Below are 26,140 nucleotides of genomic sequence, written 5' to 3' on the forward strand. Positions count from 1 at the left end.
GGATTGTTCCTGGGCGCTGTAGGGTATGTAGCAGCCTTCCTTGTCTCCACCTGCTAAATGCCAGTAGCAAACACCTCCTGTATGTCTGGTTATCAGTCCATCCATCTATCAATCCTATAGATCCAGCCACTATCTGTCCACCCATCCATCCATCTGTCCATCCACACTTCTGTTTGTCCACCCATCTATCCATCCATCCATCCTTCTATCTATCCACCTATCCTTCTATATATGTATCCATCCCTCTATGTACCCATCCATGTATCGATCCATCCATCTCCTATCTATGTATCCATCTATGCATTTATCTGTCCATCTATCCATCCTATCTCTCTGTCCATCCTCCATCCATCTACTCATCAATCCATCTTCTGTTTATCCGTTTATCTGTCCATCCAAACATCTGTGGGTGTATCAGTTGCTCAGTCATGTCCGACTCCTTGGGACCCCATGGACAGTAGCCCACCAGGCTCCTCTGTGCAGGGGATCCTCCAGGCAAGAAGACTGGAGTGGGCTGCCATTTCTTCCTCCAGGGGATCTTCCCGACCCAGGGATTGAACTCGGGTCTCCTCCTGCCATCTAATCTGTCCATCCATCCTTCTATCTATCATCCATCTATATCCATACATCCATCTATCTGTCTATCCATCTATATTCTAACTATCCATCTATCCATTTATCTCTCTATCCACCTATCTGTATTTCTGTCTACGCATACACACATGCACACACATATAAGGAGTCCTATGTGCACAGGATCCCAGGAGCCTACTGAAACAAGAAGGCGGAGCTGCAGCTCAGAGGTTCTGCCCTGCATATGCAGTCAGCATCTTCATGTCCCTTGACTCCAAGAATCCTTGACCTGATTCAAAGAGCTCTCAGTCTGGGACTCAAGAGGCATTAGAGAAAAAAAATAAGAATGTGCTCCCCGTAGACCTGAAACATTTCACTGATTCCTTTTTACAACACCTCCTGACAACAACACGCTCATTTTGCAACTTAGACAAAGTGTCCTTCCACGCTTGTAAAACCCAGTTAAGTCTCCTGCTAATTAACCCTTTCCTTCGAGATGCCAGATAAGCAAGCTGACGGGAACTGGGCGAGGTCGCACAGCTCCTGGAGAGCTAGGGTCTGTCTGTCTGGTTGCCGGCTTGCTGGAGCCGTCTGTCTCACCATCCGTCACCTCCCTCTGCCCCATCCTTGTCTTCGTGTGTCTGTGAGGCGTGGGTACCACTCAGCTGAGATTGGTGGCAGGGCAGACCGGAGCCCGGTGGTCCCTGCGGCTCCTGGCGGGTGGGCGCCTGTAGAGTCTGCTCTGCTCCAGCCATGGGGGGCTCACGAGCCTTGCCCCCCGCTTCCTCCAGCCCAAGGAGAAGGGCTTCCACATCACGTTCAGCGTCAGGATGGGCCCATGCAGGGATTCTCCTGTGACAAGGCGGGGAAACTAAGAGCTCTGGTTTCAGGACTTCCCTGGTGGTCCGGTGGCTAAGAGTCCATGCTCGCAATGTAGGTGGACCCAAGTTCCATCTCTGGTCAGGGAACTAGATCCCACAGGCAGCAGCTAAGAGTTCGAATGCCGTAGTGAGGATCCTGCATGCTGCAACTAAGACTCAGAGCAGCCAAATAAATAAATAGAAATTTTTTAACAAAAAGGAATGCCTTTCTCATCTACCTGAAGGCAAGATCTCCTTATTTACATATTCCATGTGATCTCTGAACTCTACCCTAACACTTCAGAGCTGTGATTCTCCATTGTTTACATGGGCAGTTTGCTATGGCTATGTCTGAGCCCCATACCTACCATCAGCAAGCTCAGGAGAAAGACCCCCTCTGCCACCACATCCTAGTGAGGCCTGGTAGATAGTAGGTGCTCAAGTAAACATGCATGCATGCTCAGTCATGTCTGACTCTAGGTGACCCCGTGGACTGTAGCCCCACCAGGCTCCTCTGTCCACGGGATTCTCCAGGCAAGAATACTGGAGTGGATTGCCATTTCCTCCTCCAGGGGATCTTCCCGACCCAGGGATTGAACCCACATCTCTTGCATCTCTGGCATTGGCAGGCGGATTCTTGACCACTGAGCCTTCTTGGAAGCCCCCACTCAACTAAATATGCTATGTTAGTAAATACAGTCCTTTACTACAAAGAAAAAAGAAGCAAGCTCTGGCTTCCGTACATAGCTGGTGTGGCAGTAGGGACCATGGTTCTGCTCCCCTCCACCCATCCGTTTGTGTCCAGCCCAGGGAGCTCTGGGAGGGATGCCTGATGTGGATGGCTGCATGTTCTGCTTGTGGTATTTTCCTCCTGGGTGCAGTTGGTATTTTTGCAGGAAGGTCATTTGTCTTGACCGTCTTTGCTATCAGACTACCACCCAGATGACCTACCTGCCAGAGAGGGCTCTATATACTCCTCACAGTGGTAGACAGCAGAAGTGATCCACAGACCAGCAGCGTCAGCACCATCTGGGGACCTTGCCAAAAATGCAGACCCCCCAGGCCCCACCAAACCCACCTGAACCAATATCTGCATTTCACCCAGGCTTCCCAGGGGGTCTTGGCCACTGATCCCCTCAAATCCCGTGGTGCATGTGGTGAGCAGATGCATGAGAATCTTGGCTTGTGATGATTTTATGAAGAAAACAGGAAATCAGTTGAGTCCAGGGAGAGTGGTGTCTTGCTTCTTCTCAAGGAACCGACAGGCAGAACTATCTATTTTTATATTGTCTGTGTTTTTGAGGTTTCTTCTGCTGTGGATCGTCAAAACCACATCCCTCATAGATGACTGATGAGAAAATCAAATGCATTCATGATTCTGTCTATGTGTGTATCCATCTCTCCATCTCTCTATCCATCCATCTATCCCTCTATCATATCTCTCTATCTACCTATCTATCCATCTGTCTATCCCTCTATCACATCTATCATCCATCCATCCATCCATCCATCTCTCTATCCATCCATCCATACATCTATCCATCTACCTATCCATTTGTCCATCCATCTATCCATCCATCCATTCATCCATCCATCCATCCATCTATCTATGCATCTATCCATCCATCTCTCTATCCATCCATCCATACATCCATACGTCTATCTATCCTTCATCCATCTATTCTCCATCCATACGTCCATCTATCCATCCATCCATCTGTCTATCTATCCATCCATCCATTCATTCATAAATCCATCTATCCATCCATCCATATGTGCATCCATCACCCATCCATCCATCCATCCATCCAACCATCCATCATCCATCCATCCATCCATCCATTCATCCATCCATCCATATGTCCATCCATCTATCCATCCATCATCCATCCATCCATCCATCCATCTATCCATCCATCCGTCCATCCATATGTCCATCCATCTATCCATCCATCACCCATCCATCCATCCATCCATTCATCCATCCATCCATATGTCCATCCATCTATCCATCCATCATCCATCCATCCATCCATCCATCCATCTATCCATCCATCTGTCCATCCATCTGTCCATCCATCTATCCATCCATATGTCCATCCATCATCCATCCATACATACATACATACATACATCATCCATCCATCCATATGTCCATCCATCTATCCATCCATCCATACATACATACATCATCCATCCATCCATCCATCCATATGTCCATCCATCTATCCATCCATCCATACATACATACATACATCATCCATCCATCCATATGTCCATCCATCTATCCATCCATCAATCCCATCTATCCATCCTGTCCATGTCTTTCTCCACATCCATTGATCTATCTATCCATCCATCCATCTATGTCTGTCTGCGTATCTATCCATCTGTCAATTCTATCATATCTATCTGTCTGTCTGTCATCCATGAATACATCCACCTGTGTCTGTCTAACTCTGTATCCACCCATCCCTCTATCCTTGTATCTATCTGTCCAATCTATCTATCCATCTGTCTATTGTTCTGTCTTATCTATCTATCCATCCATCCATGTCTGTCTGTCCATCCATCCATCTATGTCTGTCTATCCGTCCATCCATCCCTCCCTCCCTCCCTCCCTCTATCTATCCTGGAGACCACCAGCAAAAAAAAATAAATACTATTTGAAAAAAAGGAAAACGAAAGTCCCCAAAATAAACCAAATGAAGAAACATTTGGTTTTTTTCCACCTGCCATTTGAATGTTAACCCATAATAGCAGCAGCACAGTGTCTGACTAAGCAACTCTTAGCCCAGCCTTGCCCAGAGAAGCAGGTTTTGTCCTGTTTAGCCTAACCAAGCAAACCACAGTGAAGCAGACAGCAGAAAGACAGCAGCGGAAAGTAGGCTGCTGGTCGCCTCCTCTCATTCCCTAAGATAACACAAGCCTGGAAAAAGTAGGGCAGCTTGTATGGTCCCTCTGAAATCCACAAACCCCTTGTCCACTCACAATGATTCAGGTCCAGGATACACTTCTCTCATTTTTTTTTTCTTCAAACGTAGCATTTCCCAAACACATCACACACTCCCTTTAACAAGAAAGTAACCTCTGTTAACTTCCCGTTGAGTTGCATCTCTGTTGCCTCCCCAACCCTGCACCAAGAATATGCTTTTAGAAGCGCCAGACTACTGGTGTGCTTGGGGTCCACTGAGACCTTCCAGCTCTCTTGACCAGATTGTCCTAAAGCAATCATTGAGAATGAACTTAGCATCCCGGCAAGTCACTGGGGTACCCAGAGCATTAAAGTAAGCATAAATTTGCATAGTAAATTGTACAGACAGAGAACCTGAAGTAGCTCAAAGGGTAAAGAGTTTAACAATCATGAAAATGGGATGTGTGTGTATATATAGACATGCACACACATTTATGTGATATATGTAAGGAATCAAGTTGTGTGTGTGACTTTAAGAAACTTGAGGCATTGTGTTTACATAAAATTTAAACTTACAGAGACACACATTCTTCTGTGTTATCAGTTCAGTTCAGTCGCTCAGTCATGTCTGACTCTTTGCAGCCCCATGCACGCCAGGCTTCCCTGTCCATCACCAACGCCTAGAGTTTACTCAAACTCATGTCCATTGAGTCGGTGATGCCATCCAACCATCTCATCCTCTGTCGTCCACTTCTCCTCCTGCCCTCAGTCTTTCCCAGCATCAGGGTCTTTTCCAGCGAGTCAGTTCTTCACATCAGGTGGCCAAAGTATTGGAGCTTTAGCTTCAGCATCAGTCCTTCCAATGAATAATTATGCATGGATGTGAGTATAAGAAAAGCAAGAGGAAAGATAGGCATATCACATACACATACTGAATTTGTATATTTGCAAACATCATATTATTGATAAATAGACGTGTGTGTTGCCTTAAGAAACTTAGGTTGTGGGCTTCCCCAGGGGCTCCGTGGTAAAGAATCCAAGGGCCAATGCAAGAGACATGGGTTCCAGCCCTGGTTCAGAAAGATCCCACATGCCCCTGGGTAACTCAGCCCATGTGCCACTGAGCCTGTGTTCTAGACCCCGGGAGACACAACTTCTGAAGCTCGTGAATGCTAGAGTCTAGGCTTTACAATAAGGGAAGCCACCTCAATGAGCAGCCCACACCCCGCAAATAGAGAGCAGACCCCGCTCGACACAACCAGAGAAAAGCGAGAGTAGCAATGAAGATCCAGCACAGCCAAAAAAAGAAAAGAAAAAGAAATGTAGATGAAAACTCCTTCTGTAAAATTTGGTGTATGTGTAATACAAAGGGTAAAGAGAATTGTTCAAGCTTCAGAGTTGTGTAATAGGTTCAGTGGACGGGATGGATCAAACAGTTACACTACATGTATTTTGTTCCTTTGCAGACACATTTCAATCAAATATGTTTGTGGGCACCGAGCCGGTATATGAATGGATAAAGAAGAACGTTTAAAAAAGCATCTATTCCAGCCCCGTCTCCTCTGAAAGAACCTCGGTGGCGATCAATCCCGGTGACCCTCTCCCCTCTTGGAGTCACCGGAATGCCACAAAAAGGAAGGTAATTTACTGGGACTCTATTTGGGGTTTGATAATAAAGCCACAATACCTTCAAGTCCCCGAAAGCAGTATATCAAAGACAAGACTGTGATTAGCCCAGCTCGTGAAGAAACGGGTTGTGCTTGATAATTAAAAACCGTAAATAACCGAAAACAGCAACCTTGAAATGACTCAGATTTTTTCATCTCCCTCTGTTGTTCAGCTCTGGTTCATGTTATGTGTGGCCCCAGAGGACTGAGTCAGTGAATGGGGTCCACGTGTGTTCTGCTCTTTGCTGCCAGAGAACCTCCCTTTAGCCTCCATGGAGGGTCTCAACACGTAGCTCAGTTGGTAAAGAAACTGCCTGCAATGCAGAAGACCCGGGTTCAATCCGTGGATCAGGAAGATCCCCTGGAGAAGGAAATGGCAACCCACTCCAGTATTCTTGCCTGGAGAATCCCATGGATAGAGGAGCCTGGCAGGCTACGGTCCATGGGGCTGCAAAGAGTTAGACATAACTTAGAGATGTAACAGCCGTTGTCATATTCTAGCATTTCTGGGCTTCATGTTTATTTTCTTATTTTTTACTGTATTAGAGTCGATTTACAGGGTGGTGTCAATTTCTGCCCTACGGCACGGCAATTCAGTTACACATATGTATGAAAAGAAAAAGTGAAAGTGTTAGTCATGTCCTACTCTTTGAAGCCCCGATGGACCCAGACTCCTCTGTCTGTGGCATTCTCCAGACACGAATACTGGAGTGGGTTGCCATTTCCTTCTCCAGTGGATCTTCCCGACCCAGGGATCGAACCCGCATCTCCTGCATTGCAGGTGGATTCTATGCTGTCTGAGCCACCAAGGCGGCCGTCCATTGTTTTTTTTTTTTTAATATTCTTCTCCGTTATGATTCATCCCAGGATATCAAATAGAGTTCCATGTGCAATACAGTGGGATCTTGTTGTGTACTCAACCTGTGTATAATTGTAAGCATTTCTGGGCTTCATTTTTTTTATTATATTTTTTTAACGAAGTAGAGCTGATTTCCAGTGTTGTGTTAACTTCTGCTGTACAACAAAATGATGCAGTTATACGTATATATTCTTTTTCGTATTCTTTTTCCACTATGCCTTATCACAGGATACTGAACAGCGTTCCCTGGTCTATACAGTAGCATCTTGCTGTTTATTCCTCCTGTATATAATAGTTAGCATTTCCGGGCTTTATTTTTATACCTTTTACTGAAGTTTACTTGATTTACAGTGTGGTGTTAATCTCTGCTGTACAGCAAAGTGACTCAGTTAGACATATATATATATATACTTTTCCATCCTCTCTTTTTTATTAATTTAATTTATTTTTTTATTGAAGGATAATTGCTTTACAGAATTTTGCTGTTTTCTGTCAAACCTCAACATGAATCAGCCATAGGTATACATATGTCCCCTCCCTTTTGAACCTCCCTCCCATCTACCTCCAGAGAAGGCAATGGCACCCCACTCCAGTATTCTTGCCTGAAAAATCCCATGGACGGAGGAGCCTGGTAGGCTGCAGTCCATGGGGTCGTGAAGAGTTGGACCCAACTGAGCGACTTCACTTTCCCATCTCCCTCCTCACCCCCAGGTTGATACAGAGTACCTGTTTGAGTTTCCTGAGACATTTAGCAACTTCCCGTTGGCTATCTGTTTTAAATATGGTAACGTAAGTTTCCATGTTACTCTCTCCATACATCTCACCCTCTCCTCCCTTCTCCCCGTGTCCACAAGTCTGTTGTCTATATCCATTTCTCCATTCAATTCAGTTCAGTTGTTCAGTCGTGTCCGACTCTTTGCAACCCTATGGACCACAGCACGCCAGGCCTCCCTGTCCATCACCAACTCCCGGAGTTTACTCAAACTCATGTCCATTGAGTCGGGGATGCCATCCAACCATCTCATCCTCTGTCGTCCCCTTCTCCTCCCACCCTCAGTCTTTCCCAGCATCAGGGTCTTGGTTTCTCTATTGCTGCCCTGTAATTCTCCTTTCTCTTTTATCACAGGGTATTGAAAAGAGTTCCCTGTGCTCTGTAGAGGTCCAACTGTAGAAGGAGCTTGTTGTTTATCCCTTCTATATGTATACTCGTTCAGGTTTCTGGACTTTACTTTTATACATGTCAGTGAAGTATCCTTGACTTGCAGTGTTGTGTTAATCTCTGCTGTACAGCAAGGTGACTCAGTTAGACCAGTGTATTCTTCTCCCACTCTCTCGTATCACAGGGCCTTGTTGTTTATTCCTTCTCTATGTACTAGTGAACATTCCTGGGCTTTTGGAGGTGGCGGTGGCTTGCCGGAGAGTAGCTGAGCCCATCCTGAAATTCACAGCAGGACCCGTACCCCGGGAATGTGCCCACTTGGTCCCATGCATACAGAGAGAATAGATGCTGATTGCAGATGATCATAAGGCAGCCGCCCAGTGGATCCTGAGCTTCCAGGCCCCCGTCCGGCTCAAGAGAGGAGCCTCCCACAAGTGTCCGGTCGCCCTCGTCCCAGCTGCCTGATTTGCCCTGAGATGTCAGTCCCCCCACTCAACACCCTCAGGGCCAAGCCTCAGTTCGGTCTTGGAGAATGAGTCTCCACTTGCCAGTCTTGGACTGACTGCCCTCCGCTGGGATTCTCCACCAGCTGTTTGTCCGCTGGACTCTTCTGCAGAGTCCCAAGCGGGAAGGCATGTCCGGTTTTAGCTTGAGGGTTCCCTTGGTGACCAGTGTAGTGAGACAGGTGTCGAACACTCTTCAAGGGTTTCCGTTCTGCAGGGGTCAGGGGGTGAGGGGGCGGCGGTTGGAGGGTGCCTGGCATGTGGGATCTTAGTTCCCCGACTGGGGATCGAACTCGCATCCCTTACCTTTGGGACATGGAGCGGACTCCTGGACCACCAGGGCATTCCCTGCAAGGGTGAATAACACAAAGCCTCTGCTCTTCCTGACCTCAGAGTGCAGTGGCTTACATAGCTCAGGTGCAGTCTTTTCACTTGAGTCTCTAAAACTGGCCCAAGGGTCAGTTGCTCAGTCGTGTCTGACTCTCTGTGACCCCATGGACCATAGCCCACCAGGCTCCTCTGTCCATGGGAATTCTCCAGGCAAGAATCCTGGAGTGGGAAGAGTGGATCTTCCGGACCCCGGGATTATACCCAGGTCTCCTCCATTAGCAGGCAGATTCTTTATTGTCTGAGCTAGCAGGGAAGCCCCTCCCCCCAAAGAAAACTGGCCCCAAAGGAGCCTCAATTTACGTTCCATGCACTGCACCCTGCTTCTCTATCTGGTGAGGAACCTTGCCTTGAATGCAGGACAAAAGCCAACCACTGCTCCGGGCTCGTCACATGATTAGCCTGGGGCCTGACTTCAAGTCTGCCTTCCCTTCAGTAAGATAAATCCTTGGGACGCGGAGGGAATGTTTATGATAGCAGGGTAGTAAGGGCTCACAGGGTAAAGTGTCTGCCTGCAATGCGGGAGACCTGGGTTTGATCCCTGGGTCGGGAAAATCCCCTGGAGAAGGAAATGGCAATCTACTCCAGTATTCTTGCCTGGAGAATCCCATGGACAGAGGAGCCTGGCGGGCTACAGTACATGGGGTCGCAAAGAGTCAGACACGACTGAGCGACTTCACTCACAAGGGCTGGCTGAGGGGCAAAAAAAAAAAAAAATTAAGTCCTGGAGGAATAGTTAATGCAGGCAGCTGAAACCTCCATGGGCTCTGTGTTCTGGCAGCAGGAACAGAAAAGAAGAGCATAGCTATTGTAAACAGGGCTGCGATGAACACTGGGGTACGCGTGTCTCTTTCAGTTCTGCTCTCCTCACTGTGTATGCCCAGCAGTGGGACTGCTGGGTCGTACACCCATGGCTGATTCATGTCAATGTAGGGCAGAAACCACCACAATGTTGTAAACTAATTAGCCTCCACTGAAAATAAAGACATGGCAAGAGTGAATGTCGACATTCTAGGAATCAGCGAACTGAAATGGACTGGAATGGGTGAATTTAACTCAGATGACCATGTATCTACTACTGCGGGCAGGAATCCCTCAGAAGAAACGGAGTAGCCATCATGGTCAACAAAAGAGTCTGAAATGCAGTACTTGGATGCAATCTCAAAAACGACAGAATGATCTCTGTTCGTTTCCAAGGCAAACCATTCAATATCACAGTAATCCAAGTCTATGCCCCAACCAGTAATGGTGAAGAAGCTGAAGTTGAACGGTTCTATGAAGACCTACAAGACCTTTTAGAACTAACACCCAAAAAAGATGTCCTTTTCATTATAGGGGACTGGAATGCAAAAGTAGGAAGTTAAGAAACACCTGGAGTAACAGGCAAATTTGGCCTTGGAATACGGAATGAAGCAGGGCAAAGACTGATAAGAGTTTTGCCAAGAAAATGCATTGGTCATAACAAACACCCTCTTCCAACAAAACAAGAGAAGACTCTACACATGGACATCACCAGATGGTCAACACCAAAATCAGATTGATTATATTCTTTGCAGCCAAAGATGGAGAAGCTCTATACCGTCAGTAAAAACAAGACCAGGAGCTGACCATGGTTCAGACCATGAACTCCTTATTGCCAAATTCAGACTTAAATTGAAGAAAGTAGGGAAAACCACTAGACCATTCAGGTATGACCTAAATCAAATCCCTTATGATTATACAGTGGAAGTGAGAAATAGATTTAAGGGCCTAGATCTGATAGATAGAGTGCCTGATGAGCTATGGAATGAGGTTCGTGACAGTGTACAGGAGACAGGGATCAATACCATCTCCATGGAAAAGAAATGCAAAAAAGCAAAATGGCTGTCTGGGGAGGCCTTCCAAATAGCTGTGAAAAGAAGAGAAGCGAAAAGCAAAGGAGAAAAGGAAAGATATAAACATCTGAATGCAGAGTTCCAAAGAATAGCAAGAAGAGATAAGAAAGCCTTCTTCAGTGATCAATGCAAAGAAATAGAGGAAAACAACAGAATGGGAAAGACTAGAGATCTCTTCAAGAAAATCAGAGATACCAAAGGAACATTTCATGCAAAGATGGGCTTGATAAAGGACAGAAATGGTATGGACCTAACAGAAGCAGAAGATATTAAGAAGAGATGGCAAAAATACACAGAAGAACTGTACAAAAAAGATCTTCACGACCAAGATAATCACGATGGTGTGATCACTCACCTAAAGCCAGACATCCTGGAATGTGAAGTCCAGTGGGCCTTAGAAAGCATCACTATGAACAAAGCTAGTGGAGGTGATGGAATTCCAGTTGAGCTATTCCAAATCCTGAAATATGATGCTGTGAAAGTGCTGCACTCAATATGCCAGCAAATTTGGACAACTCAGCAGTGGTCACAGGACTGGAAAAGGACAGTTTGCATTCCAATCCCAAAGAAAGACAATGCCAAAGAATGCTCAAACTACCACACAATTGCACTCATCTCACACGCTAGTAAAGTAATGCTCAAAATTCTCCAAGCCAGGCTTCAGCAATATGTGAACCGTGAACTTCTTGATGTTCAAGCTGGTTTTAGAAAAGGCAGAGCAACCAGAGATCAAATTGCTAACATTGCTGGATCATGGAAAAAGCAAGAGAGTTCCAGAAAAACATCTATTTCTGCTTTATTGACTATGCCAAAGCCTTTGACTGTGTGGATCACAATAAACTGTGGAAAATTCTGAAAGAGATGGGAATACCAGACCACCTGATCTGCCTCTTGAGAAATCTGTATGCAGGTCAGGAAGCAACAGTTAGAACTGGACATGGAACAACAGACTGGTTCCAAATAGGAAAAGGAATTCGTCAAGGCTGTATACCGTCACCCTGCTTATTTAACTTCTATGCAGAGTACATCATGAGAAACACTGGACTGGAAGAAACACAAACTGGAATCAAGATTGCCGGGAGAAATATCAATAACCTCAGATATGAAGATGACACCACCCTTATGGCAGAAAGTGAAGAGGAACTCAAAAGCCTCTTGATGAAAGTGAAAGAGGAGAGTGAAAAAGTTGGCTTAAAGCTCAACATTCAGAAAATGAAGATCATGGCATCCGGTCCCATCACTTCATGGGAAGTAGATGGGGAAACAGTGGAACAGTGTCAGACTTTATTTTTCTGGGCTCCAAAATCACTGCAGATGGTGACTGCAGCCACGAAATTAAAAGACGCGTACTCCTTGGAAGGAAAGTTATGACCAACCTAGATAGCATATTCAAAAGCAGAGACATTACTTTGCCAACAAAGGTTCGTCTAGTCAAGGTTATGGTTTTTCCTGTGGTCATGTATGGATGTGAGAGTTGGACTGTGAAGAAGGCTGAGTGCCGAAGAATTGATGCTTTTGAACTGTGGTATTGGAGAAGACTCTTGAGAGTCCCTTGGACTGCAAGGAGATCCAACCAGTCCATTCTGAAGGAGATCAGCCCTAGGATTTCTTTGGAAGGAATGATGCTAAAGCTGAAACTCCAGTACTTTGGCCACCTCATGCGAAGAGTTGACTCATTGGAAAAGAGTCTGATGCTGGGAGGGACTGTGGGCAAGAGGAGAAGGGGACGCAGAGGATGAGATGGTTGGATGGCATCACTGACTCGATGGACATGAGTCTGAGTGAACTCCAGGAGTTGGTGATGGACAGGGAGGCCTGGCGTGCTGCGATTCATGGGGTCGCAAAGAGTCAGACACGACTGAGCGACTGATCTGATCTGAAAATAAATAAATAAATTTTTTTTTTAAAAGGCAAGACAACAGCTTTCTTTGGGATTAGAATCCTGCCTCTCCTGGAGTGTTTTTCCAGTAGTCATGTCTGAATGTGAGAGTTGGACTGTAAAGAAAGCTGAGCACCAAAGAATTGATGCTTTTGAGCTGTGTTGGAGATGACTCTTTAGAGTCTGTTGGACTGCAAAGAGATCCAACTAGTCCATCCTAAAGGAAATCAGTCCTGAATATACATTGGAAGGATTGATGTTGAAGCTGAAACTCCAATATTTTGGTCACCAAATGTGAAGAACTGACTCACTGGAAAAGACCCTGATGCCGAGAAAGATTGAAGGCAGGAGAAGGGGATGACAGAGGATGAGATGGTTGGATGGCATCACCAACTCAATGAACATGAGTTTGAGCAAGCTCCGGTAGTTGGTGATCGACAGGGAGGCCTGGCATCCTGAAGTCCATGGGGTCACAAAGAGTCAGACGTGACCAAGTGACTGAACTGAACTGACTCTCCTAGTGTGTATGAGAATGGGAGTGAGTCTTCTTGCTTCACTCCTGCCCTGTGAGGACTCAGAGAGGCCCCTTAGAGAGGGTGAGACCTCAGGCTGAAGATCTGGGACCCTGAGGAGCTGATCCCTGCCTGAGGGACCAGGCAGGGTGGTATGCCCGTAAAACCTGGATTGGCCTGGGTGCTTGGAGATGCTGACCTTGGGTGACTCGTGGTGACGGGCAGAGCCAAGGTCTTGCAGCCATTGGGATTTCTGCTCCTGGGGGTGGGAGAGACTCCAGCTGAGAGGGAACCACCCCTCAGGCTCTGGAGTTGCCCCTGGGAAGGAAATCTGCTGGGACAGGTCCCAGGAACTTGTCCCAAGGCGCTGCTGAGGGCGGGTCAGCTTCCAGAGGCCCGGAGCCATCTCTGGGCAGTAGGGGTCGTAGGGGTGTAGTCTGTCCTTTGACCTTGTCCCTTTGTATTCCTTCCTGGAAGAGACCCAAGAGCAGCTAGAAGGGTAGGGAATGATCCATAAGGACACCAGAGGCTCCTTCTTCATTGTCTCCAAGTCTCCGGACCACTAAGACCACGCCTTAATGGACAGCTAACTGACTGACCCCGGAATTAAGCCAGGAGTTTTAGAATCTAAAGCCACTGGTACAGCAGTCTGCGACCACAAGCATCCCAGGGTGTGCTGGAATCGTGACCTCCACGCCAAGCTTTGAACCATCTCTCCGACGAGTAAGTTTTGTAGATATCCCCACCCCCACCCAACCCCAAGACCAGAGGTCACCTTTGGATCATGTCTGGGTCACGCCTGCGTGCATGCTAAGTCCATTCAGTCCTGTCTGACTCTGCGACTCCGTAGACGGTAGCCCACCAGGCTCCTCTATCCATGGGATTCTCCAGGCAAGAGATACTGGAGTGGGTTGCCATGCCCTCCTCCAGGGGATCTTCCCCACCCAGGGATGGAACCCACATCTCCTGCATTGCAAGCGGATTCTTGCCCACTGAGCCCCTGGAGAAGCTCCCCCCAGGTCATGCTTACTCAGGCTCAAGTCTTTTTGTTCAGGTTTCACCTTACTATCATCCCTGGGTTTCCATAAAGAATGGGAAATGTGTCAACAGCCGCTGCATTATGTATTAATTATAGGAGAACCTGCCAAATGCCCGGGGCATGCAAAACAATTAAAACTGGGGAATCATGAAAACAAAGACGGAGTGAGTCTTCTTTTTTTTTTTTAAACCTAAACAAAAGAAAATGATGACAGGAGGGGACTTGGTCAGAGAGACAGGGTGTGAACTTCCCTGGGGGTCCTGTGGCTAAGACTCCATGCTCCCAATGCGGGAGGCCTGGCTTCAATCCCTGGTCAGGGAACTACATCCCACTAGACAGTGACTAAGGTGGATGCTCCCGTGTGTCTCAAGGAAGACTTGGCACAGCCAAATAAATAAAAGAGACAGGAGTGCTAAGTTGCTTCAGTCGTGTCTGACTCTTTGCGATCCCATGGGCTGCAGCCCGCCAGGCTTCTCTGTCCGTGGGACTCTCCAGGCAGGAATACTGGAGTGGGTTGCCATGCCCTCCTCCAGGGGATCTTCCCCACCCAGGGAGGCAACCTGAGTCTCTGGCATCTCCAGCACTGGCAGGCAGGTTCTTTACCCCTGAGCCACCAGGGAAGCCCTCAGAGAGTCACAGGGGCGAGTTATCCTTTGATGGGTAGAGACGTCCCCCAGACGTGTGGGCAGGGGCATCCCCGGCTCACTTCCTCTCTGCTGTTTTGCACCCCGCCCACGAGACTGGGGGGGTGGGCGGGTGGGTGACCTGGCTCAGCGTCCTCGCCCAGAGTGGCGGTGAGAAATGCATTCCTCGGGGCTCTGTGTGCAGCTTGTGGGGGCGATGGGCAGGGAGGCGGGAATGGTTTCCTGCACACTGTGCTCAGAGCATGCGGTGTGCCCGCCCTCACCCGTCACCGCCCCCCCACTGGGGACCACCGTGTGATCAGTGGTCCCCGCACGTGCCCCCACCCCCCTGCCTTTCCACACGCCCCTTCCCCACTCACACCCCGGTGTGCCTGTCGGCCATGGGCCAGCCCTAGCGCACCTCCGAAGTGCTCTGCCTAAACGTCCTCCGAGATGACCGTCATGTCCCTTTGATTCCTTCCTCCCCCGTGGCATAACAATTGAGGTCAGCAAGCCCAGCTCCCCTTCTGATTTATGCATGAGGCACTCAGCAGTCAGGGACAGACATGTGGAGAGATGCAGGCGTGGGCCCTAGGTAACTTTTTTATGAGAGATTCACCGGTTGTCCAGGGATGACTTTACAACCGGGTGATGGTTCCCTATAACTGCCCCGGGGCCGTGCAGTGACTCTTCAGAAGCCAGGCAGGCAGAGGGCCCAGGGTGTCATCCTGTGTGGTCAGTCGGAGAAGCTGTGTGAGGTCCTGCGATCAAGTCCGGGCACCTTGTCTGTTTCACCGTGAATGGCTTGGTGAGTTGCATTCATTTTTTTTTTTTTTCCCCTTCTACTGCCAAGGGATTCAGATAAATGATAGTAAACGGCTCCTGGCAATAGGAACTTTAGCACAGAGCTTCAAAGGGCGGCGTCTACAGGTTCCTGTTTTGTTCCTTTTATAGGATAGTGAGATAGCCTACAAGTCACGACTTGATTAAGTTGAAGGGCTCGGTGTTGTTGTTCGGTTGCTAAATTGTCTCTGACTCTTTGTGACCCGTGGACGGCAGCACACCAGGCTCCTCTGTCTTCTACTGACTCCCGGAGTTTGCTCAAGCTCTTGTCCGCCGAGTCGGTGATGCTAACCATCTCGTCCTCTGCCGCCCCCTTCTCCTTTTGCCCTCAATCTTTCCCAGCATCAGGGTCTTTTTCAGTGAGTCGGCTCTTTGCATCAGGTGGCCGAAGGCTGAGACAGAGATTTCTGAACCATGCAGAAAAAGAAAGCGTTACCGTGCAAAGAAAAGACTGTTAGCTTTTGGCCAAACCTGCAAAGCCACACACAGCCGTTTATCTGATATGTAGTCATTTGTTCGTTTGCTCTGAAACAAGGAGGTCTCGTACGAGAGGGAATCAATTGCCAGATAGTCTTTTGGTCTTTCTGGATGAAAGCCCAAAACACGAGTTTGGTAAAAGGAATAGTGATGGGACGTCCTGGTGGTTCAGTGGTTGAGATTCCGTGCTTCCAAGGCAAGGGGAGTGAGTTCAATCCCTGGTCAGGGAACTAATAGTCCACGTATCTTTTGGCATGGACAAATAAATAATTTTTTAAAGTTTAAAAAAAAAAAGAGTAGTGGAGAGCTCGGGAGGAAGAACTCTTAAGAGGAAGTGAGCAGAGAGGTGCATTTTCTGCTATAGCTTGTCTCAAGACAGAAATGTAAGCAATTAGCCTTGCCAACCATAATATCAGAACCATTGCTTCTGAGTTCGATACAAGGAATATGAATAAGACGCATGTGCCCTGAAACGGCTTCTGTGAAAGACTGATGTCATTCTCAGCTTGCTTTGGAAAAGCAACTGCTTGCTTTTTCCAAAACAATTTGGAGGCAGAATGAATAGCAGGTCCACTATTTTCTCCTCCCCACCCCCGCCGTTTTTTTTTCCACTTTGCATCTGTGTTTTCTTTCTTAAATATATGGATAAGTCTGTCATGAACCACTTGAATCTGTGTCCTGAAAAATGGCAAAGAACCACGTTTCCTAACTGAGAGGCTTGCACATCGATCAATGCGTCCTCAGGACAGTTGTGTCTTGGGTTCTTTGTGGCTGCAATGGGTGTGTTTTTGGCTGTGCTGTTTATTATTCCAGGGTTTGGCTGTGTCGTCTGTCTTTATAAAGGAGCTGGGTTAAACCGGGAATGCATTTGCAGTTCAGAAATCAACCATTTTATTCTGTGCATGTCTATCAAGTACAGAAAATCAGCATTTGGGACAATGTATCCTTTGCAGTGAATGCCACACCTAACCTACTTATTATGAACCAACAAAATATGTGATTTTTTTCTCCCAGCGATAGAGGCTAAGAAATGCATGTAAACCCCATTCAGCCTGAGGCTTCATGTTTCTCTTATCAGCAAATAATCAGAATGAATTAAGATGTCCACTTCTTGCTTGCTCTTCTTCTTATCTGAGGGTCACATATTTTCTGTCTACCCCAGTTTTTTTCCTTTCTGCTGTCCCTTGCACACTGAATTGGAGGCACTGATAGAAATGATTGTCATCTAAGATGATGTCACTAAAAATGGTGAGGCTGTTTTCTGGAAAGATTCCTCTGTGTCATGGTTATTTGCCATCGGCACTGTGTGTGTTCACTAACCACATGAGGATACCCGAGAGATTATTCCTGTGAATTGGTGTTTGCAGGGACATTCCTATTTGCCAACTGAGATATTGCCCCATATTCATTTATAATGAGATTGTAAGTGTAACAACTGATGCTATCAGGACTCAGAAGTGTAAAAGCTTCCAGACATAAAAGAAGAGAGAGAGAAAAATGTGTCCCTCTATTTGTATTTAAAGGGTAAACAGTATCTGTCAGGTATCCCTTAAAAGGTTGAATGAAACTGTCTTTATTGTTTTTCTCTCTCTGTTTTTTTCCTCTTTCTTTTCTTATTTTTTTGTCAGTCGTGTCCTATTCTTTCCCACCCCGTGGACTTTGGGTTGCCATTTCCTTCTCCAGAAACTGTCTTTAAAAGATTATGGGTAGGCAGTGTTTCTGAAAACACTGTTTACAGTAGCTAGGAAGAAGAAGTGAAGTTGCTCAGTCGTGTCTGACTCTTTGCGACCCCATGGACTGTATCCCACCAGGCTCCTCCATCCATGGGATTTTCCAGGCAAGAGTACTGGGGTGGGTTGCTATTTCCTTCTCCAGGGGATCTTCCCCACCCAGGGATCAAACCTGGGTCTAGGCGGACGCTTTACCGTCTGAGCCACCAGGGAATTCACAGTAGCTAGGACATAGAAGCAACCTAGATGCCCATCGACAGATGGGTGGGTAAACAAATCGTGGTACACATGCACAGCAGAATATTACTCAGCCATGAAAAGGAGCACATTTGAGTCAATTGTGATGTGGTAGATGAACCTAGAGCCTGTTATACAGAGTGAAGTAAGTCAGAAGGAGAAAAAGCAAATAATAGCACACATATATGGAACCTAGAAAGATGGTACTGATGACCCTATTTGCATAGCACCAATGGAGAATAGACTGTGGTCTCTGGAAAGGAATAGGATGGACAGATGGAGAGAGGTGTGCTGAAACTCATACACTACCATGTGGAAAATAGGTACCCAGTGGGAATTGGTGTATGGTGCTGGGAACTCAAGCCTGGTGGTCTGGGCTGACCTCGAGGGATGGGATGGGGTGGGAGGTGGGAGGGAGGTTCAAGAGGGAGGGGACACATGTATACCTGTGACTGATTCATGTTGATATGTGGCAGAAACCAACACAACATCGTAAACCAGTTATCTTCCAATGAAAAATAAATCGGAGAAGGAAATGGCAACCCCACTCCAGTATTCCTGCCTGGAAAAGTCCATGAACAGAGGAGCCTGGAGGGCTGCAGTCCATGGGGTTACATGCCCGAGCATGAATGCACGAGGGTGGAGGGAGATGGGTTGGAAGCAATAAACTGGTAGAATTTTTTTTTAATAAAAAATAAATTAAAAAAAATTTTAAAGATGGTGAGTAGGGACTTCCCTGGTGATCCGATGGTTAAGAGTTCACCTTCCAGTTCAGGGGGCTGAAGGTTAGATCCCTGGTCAGGGAACTAAGTTCCCATAGGCCTCTCGGCAAAAAAAAAAAAAAAAAAAAAAACAAATTCAGTAAAGACTTTAAAATGGTCCACATCCAAAAAAAAGATCTTAAAAATAAAATAATAAATAAAAAAAAGCTTGCGGGTAAAAACTGCAAGCCGTGTTCTCAAGACCCCGTCACCACCTCCGCCGTTTTGTCGGGCTCCTGTCTTCTGCTTAAACTGCCTGCCTTGTTTGGGTGTTAGCCCTGAAAAACTCGGTCACTGACTCAGCAAGCTCTCACCTGGCACCCCGGGATCCAGGTAATAAAAGAGGGAGTGATGATGAAACACAGGTGCAGCCTCACCTCTGAGATTGTCCAAGACAGAAAACAAAAAACCTGGTAAAAGACTGCAAGAGCTGAGGTCAGTGGTCATTCAACACTCGTCGAGAACAGGAAGGACCGGGAAGGACACAGCGCTGGGCTCAGCTAGAGCAGCAGCTGGATTTGCTGTTTTCCTTTTTTTTTTTTTTTTTTATTGAACATTCTTATTTACGTATTTGGCTTCGTTGGGGCTCAGTTGCAGCATGCAGGATCTTTAGTCGTGGCACGTGGAATCTAGTTCCCTTGACCAGGGAGGAACCTGGGTCCCCTGCTTTGGGAGCATGGAGTCTTAGCCACCAGACCACCAGGGAAGTCCCATTGACTCTCAACTCTGGTTGAAAGCCCCCAGGTCACACCAGATGGTTCCCAGAGTCAGTGTTCCTCTTTGTGTTTCCAGGAGAGGGGTTTTCTTGCCTACAGAAGGATGGAGAGTTTGGCCGGGGGCTGGGGGCTCTCCTTTACAGTAACTCAGACTCGTGTGTATTGAATCGGTGATGCCATCCAGCCATCTCATCCTCTGTCATCCCCTTCTCCTCCCGCCTTCAATCTTTCCCAGCATCAGGGTCTTTTCCAATGAGTCAGTTCTTTACATCAGGTGGCCAAAGGATTGGAGGTTCAGCTTCATCAGGCACTATTTGCAATACCCAAAACGTGGAAGCAACCCCCAGTGCCCACCAACAGACAATTAGATTAAGAATATGAGGTCAATATACCCAACAGAATATTACTCAGGCATAAATAGAGAGTAAAATGTTGCCATTTGCAAAAGCATGGATGGACCTAGAGGGTCTTACTCTTTAGTGATAAGTCAGACAAAGACAAATACTGTATATCGCTTGTATGTGGCATCTTGAAAATAATACAAATGAACATGTATACAAAACAGAAATAGACACATCACAAACTGTTACTCAAGGGGAGAGAGACGTGTTGTTGGGTGAGTCGCTCAGTCGTGTCCGACTCTTTGTGACCCCGTGGACTGTAGCCCACTAGGCTCCCCTGTTCATGGAATTCTCCAAGGAAGAAGACTGGAGTGGGGGGCCGTTTCCTTCTCCAGAGGATCTTCCCAACCCAGGGATGGAACCTGGGTCTCCCGCATTGTGGGCAGCTTCTTCACCAGCTGAGCCACCAAGGAAGCTAGTGGTAAAGGACCCGCCTGCCAATGCAGGAGACATAAGAGACATGGGTTGGGAAAACCCCCTGGAGCAGGGCACGGCAACCTACTCCAGGATTCTTGACTGGAGAATCCCTGTGGACAGGGGAGACTGGCAGCCTACTATCCATAGGGTAGAAAAGAGTTGGACATGACTGAAGCGAGTTAGCAAATAAAGGGGAGAGAGACATAGGCAGGGACAAGTTAGGGGTATAGAATTTATGGAGACACACTACTATATATGAAATAGATAAACAACAAGGATTTACTGTATAGCACAGGGAATTATGGCCATTATAATAACCTATTATAGGTTATTAAATGGGCCATTGTAATAACCTATAGCAGAAAGTAATCTGCAAGAACCCTGGATCACTATGCAATACTCCTGAAATCAACACAGCATTGTACATCAACTCTTCTTCATAAAACACTGAAATGCGTCAGGCAGAGCTTCGGGGGAGAGCAGGGGTCGTCAGCGTGAGCACTGATGATGTTTGGGGCCACATGTCCCTTTGATATGGGGGTGTCCTGTGCACTGTTAGATATTTAGAACCTCCCACTTAGAGACAGCATTGCATACCTCCGTCCCGGTCCGATAATTATCTCCAGACACTGCTGAAGCCTTCTCGGGGAGGCACGGCACCCCCTCTTTAGACCTTCTGAACTGGAGACAGGAAGTAGCACCCAGGGTATATGATACAAGCGGGAAGACGGCCCTGGCGTGTTGTTCGCAGGACTTCTCCAGGTTCCCTGGAAGCTCATTGTTTGTGCTGGAGGCTGTCCCGGCTTGCCCTAGCTGAGTCACTGGGCCAGGGTTTCTTGGGCCCCTGCCTGCCACCTCCGTCACAGAGAAGGAAAGCCTGGATTTGCATCAGTTCTCAGGACTGGCCAGGATGCTCTTCAGCATAGGCGGGCCTGGCCAGCACCTGCCTTCTTCACCTTCTTCTCTCCAAGCCCTGCTCTCCCATTTCCAGCCCTTTGTCTGTAATCAGGCAGAAAAGGCAAAGACTAGGAAGCCCAGTGTTTTGACAGCTTCTTTGGCAGCAACGCTAGATCTGAATCCAGGAATGTGAAACTGATGTGCTGAGTACTCTTTCTTTACCTGAGAGAGTGCCAAGAGCCCTTGTGTTTATGACTGCAGAACTATTAATATGTGTGATGGCGGGGTGTAGTCCAAAACTTCACTGAAGGTATACGCTGAGACTTCCCTGGTAGGCCGGTGGTTAAGACTGCCCACTTGCACTGTAGGGGGACAAGTGTTCCCCCAGTTCCCTGGTTGGGGATCAGAGATCCCACAAGCTGTGTGGTATGGCCAAAAATAAAAAAGTATGTGGATTACGTGATATATTTGAAGATATATTGTATCTGTATATCTAAAGTTAATAGTGAATAAATAGATATATTTTATCTATATATGTCATGGTAATGGTGAATATATACATATATAGATACATTACATCTATATATGTAATGGTAATTGTGAATATATATAGTATATAGATATATTGTATCTATATTTGATGGTAATGGTGAATATATACATATATAGATACATTATATCTATATATGTGATGGTAATGGTGACTATATATAGTATATATTTATATTTATGTATATAAACAGAGAAGGCAATGGCACCCCACTCCAGTACTCTTGCCTGGAAAATCCCATGGATGGAGGAGCCTGGTGGGCTGCAGTCCATGGGGTCACTAAGAGTCGGACACGACTGAGCGACTTCCCTTTCGCTTTTCACTTTCCTGCATTGGAGAAGGAAATGGCAACCCACTCCAGTGTTCTTGCCTGGAGAATCCCAGGGACGGGGGAGCCTGGTGGGCTGCCGTCTATGGGGTCGCACAGAGTCGGACACGACTGAAGTGACTTAGCATAGCATAGCATGTATATAAAGGTACTGGTGAATATATATATATATATATAGATGCATTACATCTCTATATATGTGAAGGTAATGGTGAATATATATAGATATATCTATATATATGAAGGTAGTGGTGAATATATACGTATATGGATACATTATATCTATTTATATATGAAGATAATGGTGAATATATATATATATAGATAATCTGTGTATAGGAAGGTAATGGTGAATATACAATTCTAAATAATAAATAGCATTAGTCGCTCAGTTGTGTCCAACTCTTTGCTACCCCACAGACTGTAGCCTGCCAGGTCCTCTGTCCATGGGATTCTCCAGGCAAGAATACTGGAGTGGGTTGCCATTCCCTTCTCCAGGGGATCTTCCCGACCCAGGGACTGAACCTGGGTCTCTTGCATTGCAGACACATTCTTTACCATCTGAGCCACCAGGAAAGTATACATCTATAGATACGTTGCATTTCTCTATGTGAAGGTAATGGTCAATATATACATATATAGATTTAATATATCTCTATATATGAAGGTGAGTGAGTCATAGATGCTCAGTCATGCCTGACTCTTGGCAACCCCATGAACTGTAGCCTGCCAGGTTCCTCTGTCCGTGGAATTCCCCAGGCAAGATTGCTGGAGTGGGTTGCCATCTCCTTCTCCAGGTTATATGAAGGCAATGGTGAATAAATATATGTCTATATTTACATATATATGCTGTCTTTATGAAATGACAATTTAGATAGATAATTTCAGTTTGACTCACGTATCATTGACCTCTAACATTGTATACGGTTCTGATGTACAGCATAAGGATTTGATATACTGTATCTATTCTGAAATGATCACCATAATGTTCGGTCAGGATCTTCTCACCCAGTTACAGCCTTTCCTTGTTGTTAAATGGTGTTAATGGTGTGAAGATGAATGCTTCATTGTGGAAAACTACTCTCAGTGTTATGATTGCCATAAACTGTCCTGAAGACAGTTCGGCTCTGAAGGGGGGCGGGATTCTTTGAATCATTTTAACAAATTAGTTTTTACTTTTTTTTTAATAAGAGCCGTGACCTTGTCAAATCCAAACAGTTCTGAGTTCTGAAACCCACCTGGGCATTTCGGGACTGTGGACCAGGAATTGCAAGTGCCGGCAGGTCCCTTTTAGCCCGTGGTGACTATGAACATCAGATGGTGTTTGTGCTAGGTGGGCTTTTTCTCACTTACTGTGCCCTCCTATGCTCCTATATACACTTAGAAGCCGCTTTTACTGCGTACAACCTCGTGACTTTTCTGTAGTCCCTAAGCTTTGTGATAAGGTGAAAATGCTCAGAAAACTAAATGTGGCCAGAAAAACTGGGGAGAACAGCTGTCGCCCTTGAACCCTGTGCCCAGACGTGAACAGCTTCTGACCCCTGCCCCCAAAGTGTGCTCCTTAAAGGCAGAGCATTCTTTACTCAAATAGACTGAGGGGTCATAAGGGCCCAAGCTGATATTCAAACCGAAAGGCCTGTCCCGACCTTAGAAAGGCCAGTTATGTGATTCCATCAGGAAAAGTGCCGTTTTTTGGATCATTAAAAAGAAAGAACAGTTGTCCTTTGGTGAGCTTGTCTGCCTCTGTCCAGCCTGAGTGCAGTTGACCTGTGGGGCTGGGGAGTTCTTTGTCGTGGAATGGGTCTTGCGCATTGTCGGATGTTTCGTCTCATCCTTGGACACCTTCCAGGAGGTGCTAAGGGCATAAGCCCTCTTGTGACAACCACAATGACTCTGGATATCACCACTGTCTCCGTGGGTGGGGCGTTGGGAAAGGGCTGCGGAGTCACCCCTTGTTGACGACTGCTGGTCAAGAAAAAGCCTTTAAGAATTAGTAAGACAAAGGGTTGGCCCGAGAGTAGGATTCTCCAACCTTGGCATGGATGACGCCTGGGCCCGTATCATTCTTGGCACACAGTGCATTGTGGGATATTCATTTGCATCCCTGGCATCTACCCACTGGATGCCAGGAGCAACGCCCACAGCTGTGACAACCAGAAACATGTCCACACCGCACCCTGTGTCCTCTGGAAAACAAAGTCACTGGGACTTGACAGTCCTTGTTCTAGGTGGGAGGTTGTCCTGTGTGTTCAACCCTATACCTGGTGTTGTTTTCAGTCACTCAGTTGAGTCTGACTCTTTGCCACCCCATGGACTGCAGCCCGCCAGGCTGCTCTGTCCATGGGATTCTCCAGGCAAGAAGACTGGAGTGGGTTGCCATTTCCTCCTCCAGGGGATCATCCCCACCCAAGGACTGAATCCTCCTGCACTGGCAGTTGGATTCTTTACCACTGAGCCACCAGGGAAGCCCAGGATCCTGTTTTAGCGCTGAGAACAATAAGAAAAAACCCAAAAGTATATTCTGTAGAGAGTGTTGGGGCCAAGAGTTTTTCCACTCCACTGTCTTGACACATGTCCCATGGTTGACTCATCCAAAGGGGTGTTGAAAACCATTCGTCTTCTTGGGCGTTCCGGGTCACATCATGTAATGTACACATCCTAAGGCAGACTCAGTATGCTCGGCAACACGCACGGGATTCCAGCAACTTCTGACTGCCAGTGAGTGCAGGTGATGAGTTCAGCGATCAAGGAGGTGGAAGTCACGCGTGTCGAGAGCTGCTGTGGCCACACACACAGACGGTTTTTGGTTGCAAGTGACCAAAACTCTGTGGTCTCCCTCGCTCACAGCCAGAAAGGGATTTTTTTTTATTTCCAGGGGGTGAGAGGGAGGGTTACAGAGTCAAAGGAGGAGTCCTGGGGTTGGGGGGAGGCAGGCATGCTTGTTTGAAATATAAGCAGAGAATTCATCGTAAGTCCACTTGACTTGACTCATCGCTACTGCCTGAAATGCAGGAGATGAAGGTTCGATCCCTGGGTAGGGAAGACCCCTCGGAGGAGGGAATGGCAACCCACTCCAGTACTCTTGCCTGGAGAATCCCATGGATGGAGGACCCTGGCAGGTTACAGCCCATGGGGTCACAAAGAGTCGGACATAACTCAGCGACTAAAACAGCAGCTATGTGTGATTGCTGATGGAGGCGGCCACTATGTCTGTGAATTGCTGGCTTTGCATCCCGGTTAAATGGAATCGTGTTATTACCATTTTATGTACATTTGCGAGTGGGTGTGTGTTTTAATAGTTATCCATCCAGTGACCACATTAAATTTAATGGCTTAGAACAATATCCACTGGCTATCTCCAAGTCTGCAGTTCAGGCATTGGTACACGACTTAGCTGGCTTCTCTGCTCACAGTCCTTTACAAGTTTGCAAAATGGTGGCTGGGATTTGTGTCCATCTGAAGCTTGGGATTCCCTTCCGAGTTCGCTCAGCATGTTGGCAGAATCCAGTTACCTGTGGCTATGGGCTCCTCACTCCTAAGGATCAACCATCCCTGCAGGGGTTCCACACCATGACTATCCCGTGAAAGCCAGCAGACCAGCACCTCTTCTGAGGCTTGGAGTCTGTTTCCAAGGGTTCCACTGATGAGGCCAGGCCCACCCCCAGCAATCTCCTCTTTGAGTCATACAAAGACAATTGACTAGGGGACCTCAGTCACATCCCTTCACTTTTTCCATGCCCTACTGTTTAGAAGCACATCTAAGGTACCCCCGCTCATGTGCACATACTCAAGAGGAGAGAATCATACAAAGGTTTGGGTACCAGGAGGTGGAAGCCAGAGAGGTCATCTTAGAATCCTGCCTACAAAGGACTTCCTTTTTCTGGGAGGACCTGGGAAACCTCAGTAGGATTTACAAGATGCGTGCTGAGAACCC

At 46.9% G+C, this 26,140-nt stretch overlaps 1 protein-coding gene across 5 annotated transcripts in view; it reads left to right on the forward strand.

The window, feature by feature from the left end:
• STS (steroid sulfatase) overlaps nt 1-26,140 on the forward strand; it is a 164,293-nt gene that overhangs the window by 10,994 nt on the left and 127,159 nt on the right. For 3 of the 5 annotated variants that reach the window (XM_027533076.1, XM_027533072.1, XM_027533073.1), the window contains exon 2: nt 5,814-5,986. The exons of 1 other annotated variant lie outside the window; for it this stretch is intronic. In XM_027533076.1, coding sequence (XP_027388877.1) covers nt 5,970-5,986 — 17 coding nt within the window. In that variant the 5' untranslated portion in view covers nt 5,814-5,969. Of the gene's footprint in view, nt 1-5,813; nt 5,987-13,638; nt 13,911-26,140 lie in introns of those variants that run through there. One more of the 5 variants, XM_027533075.1, reaches the window with a different exon arrangement.

The sequence above is a fragment of the Bos indicus x Bos taurus genome, chromosome X (assembly GCF_003369695.1).
Source record: "Bos indicus x Bos taurus breed Angus x Brahman F1 hybrid chromosome X, Bos_hybrid_MaternalHap_v2.0, whole genome shotgun sequence".
NCBI lineage: Eukaryota > Metazoa > Chordata > Mammalia > Artiodactyla > Bovidae > Bos > Bos indicus x Bos taurus.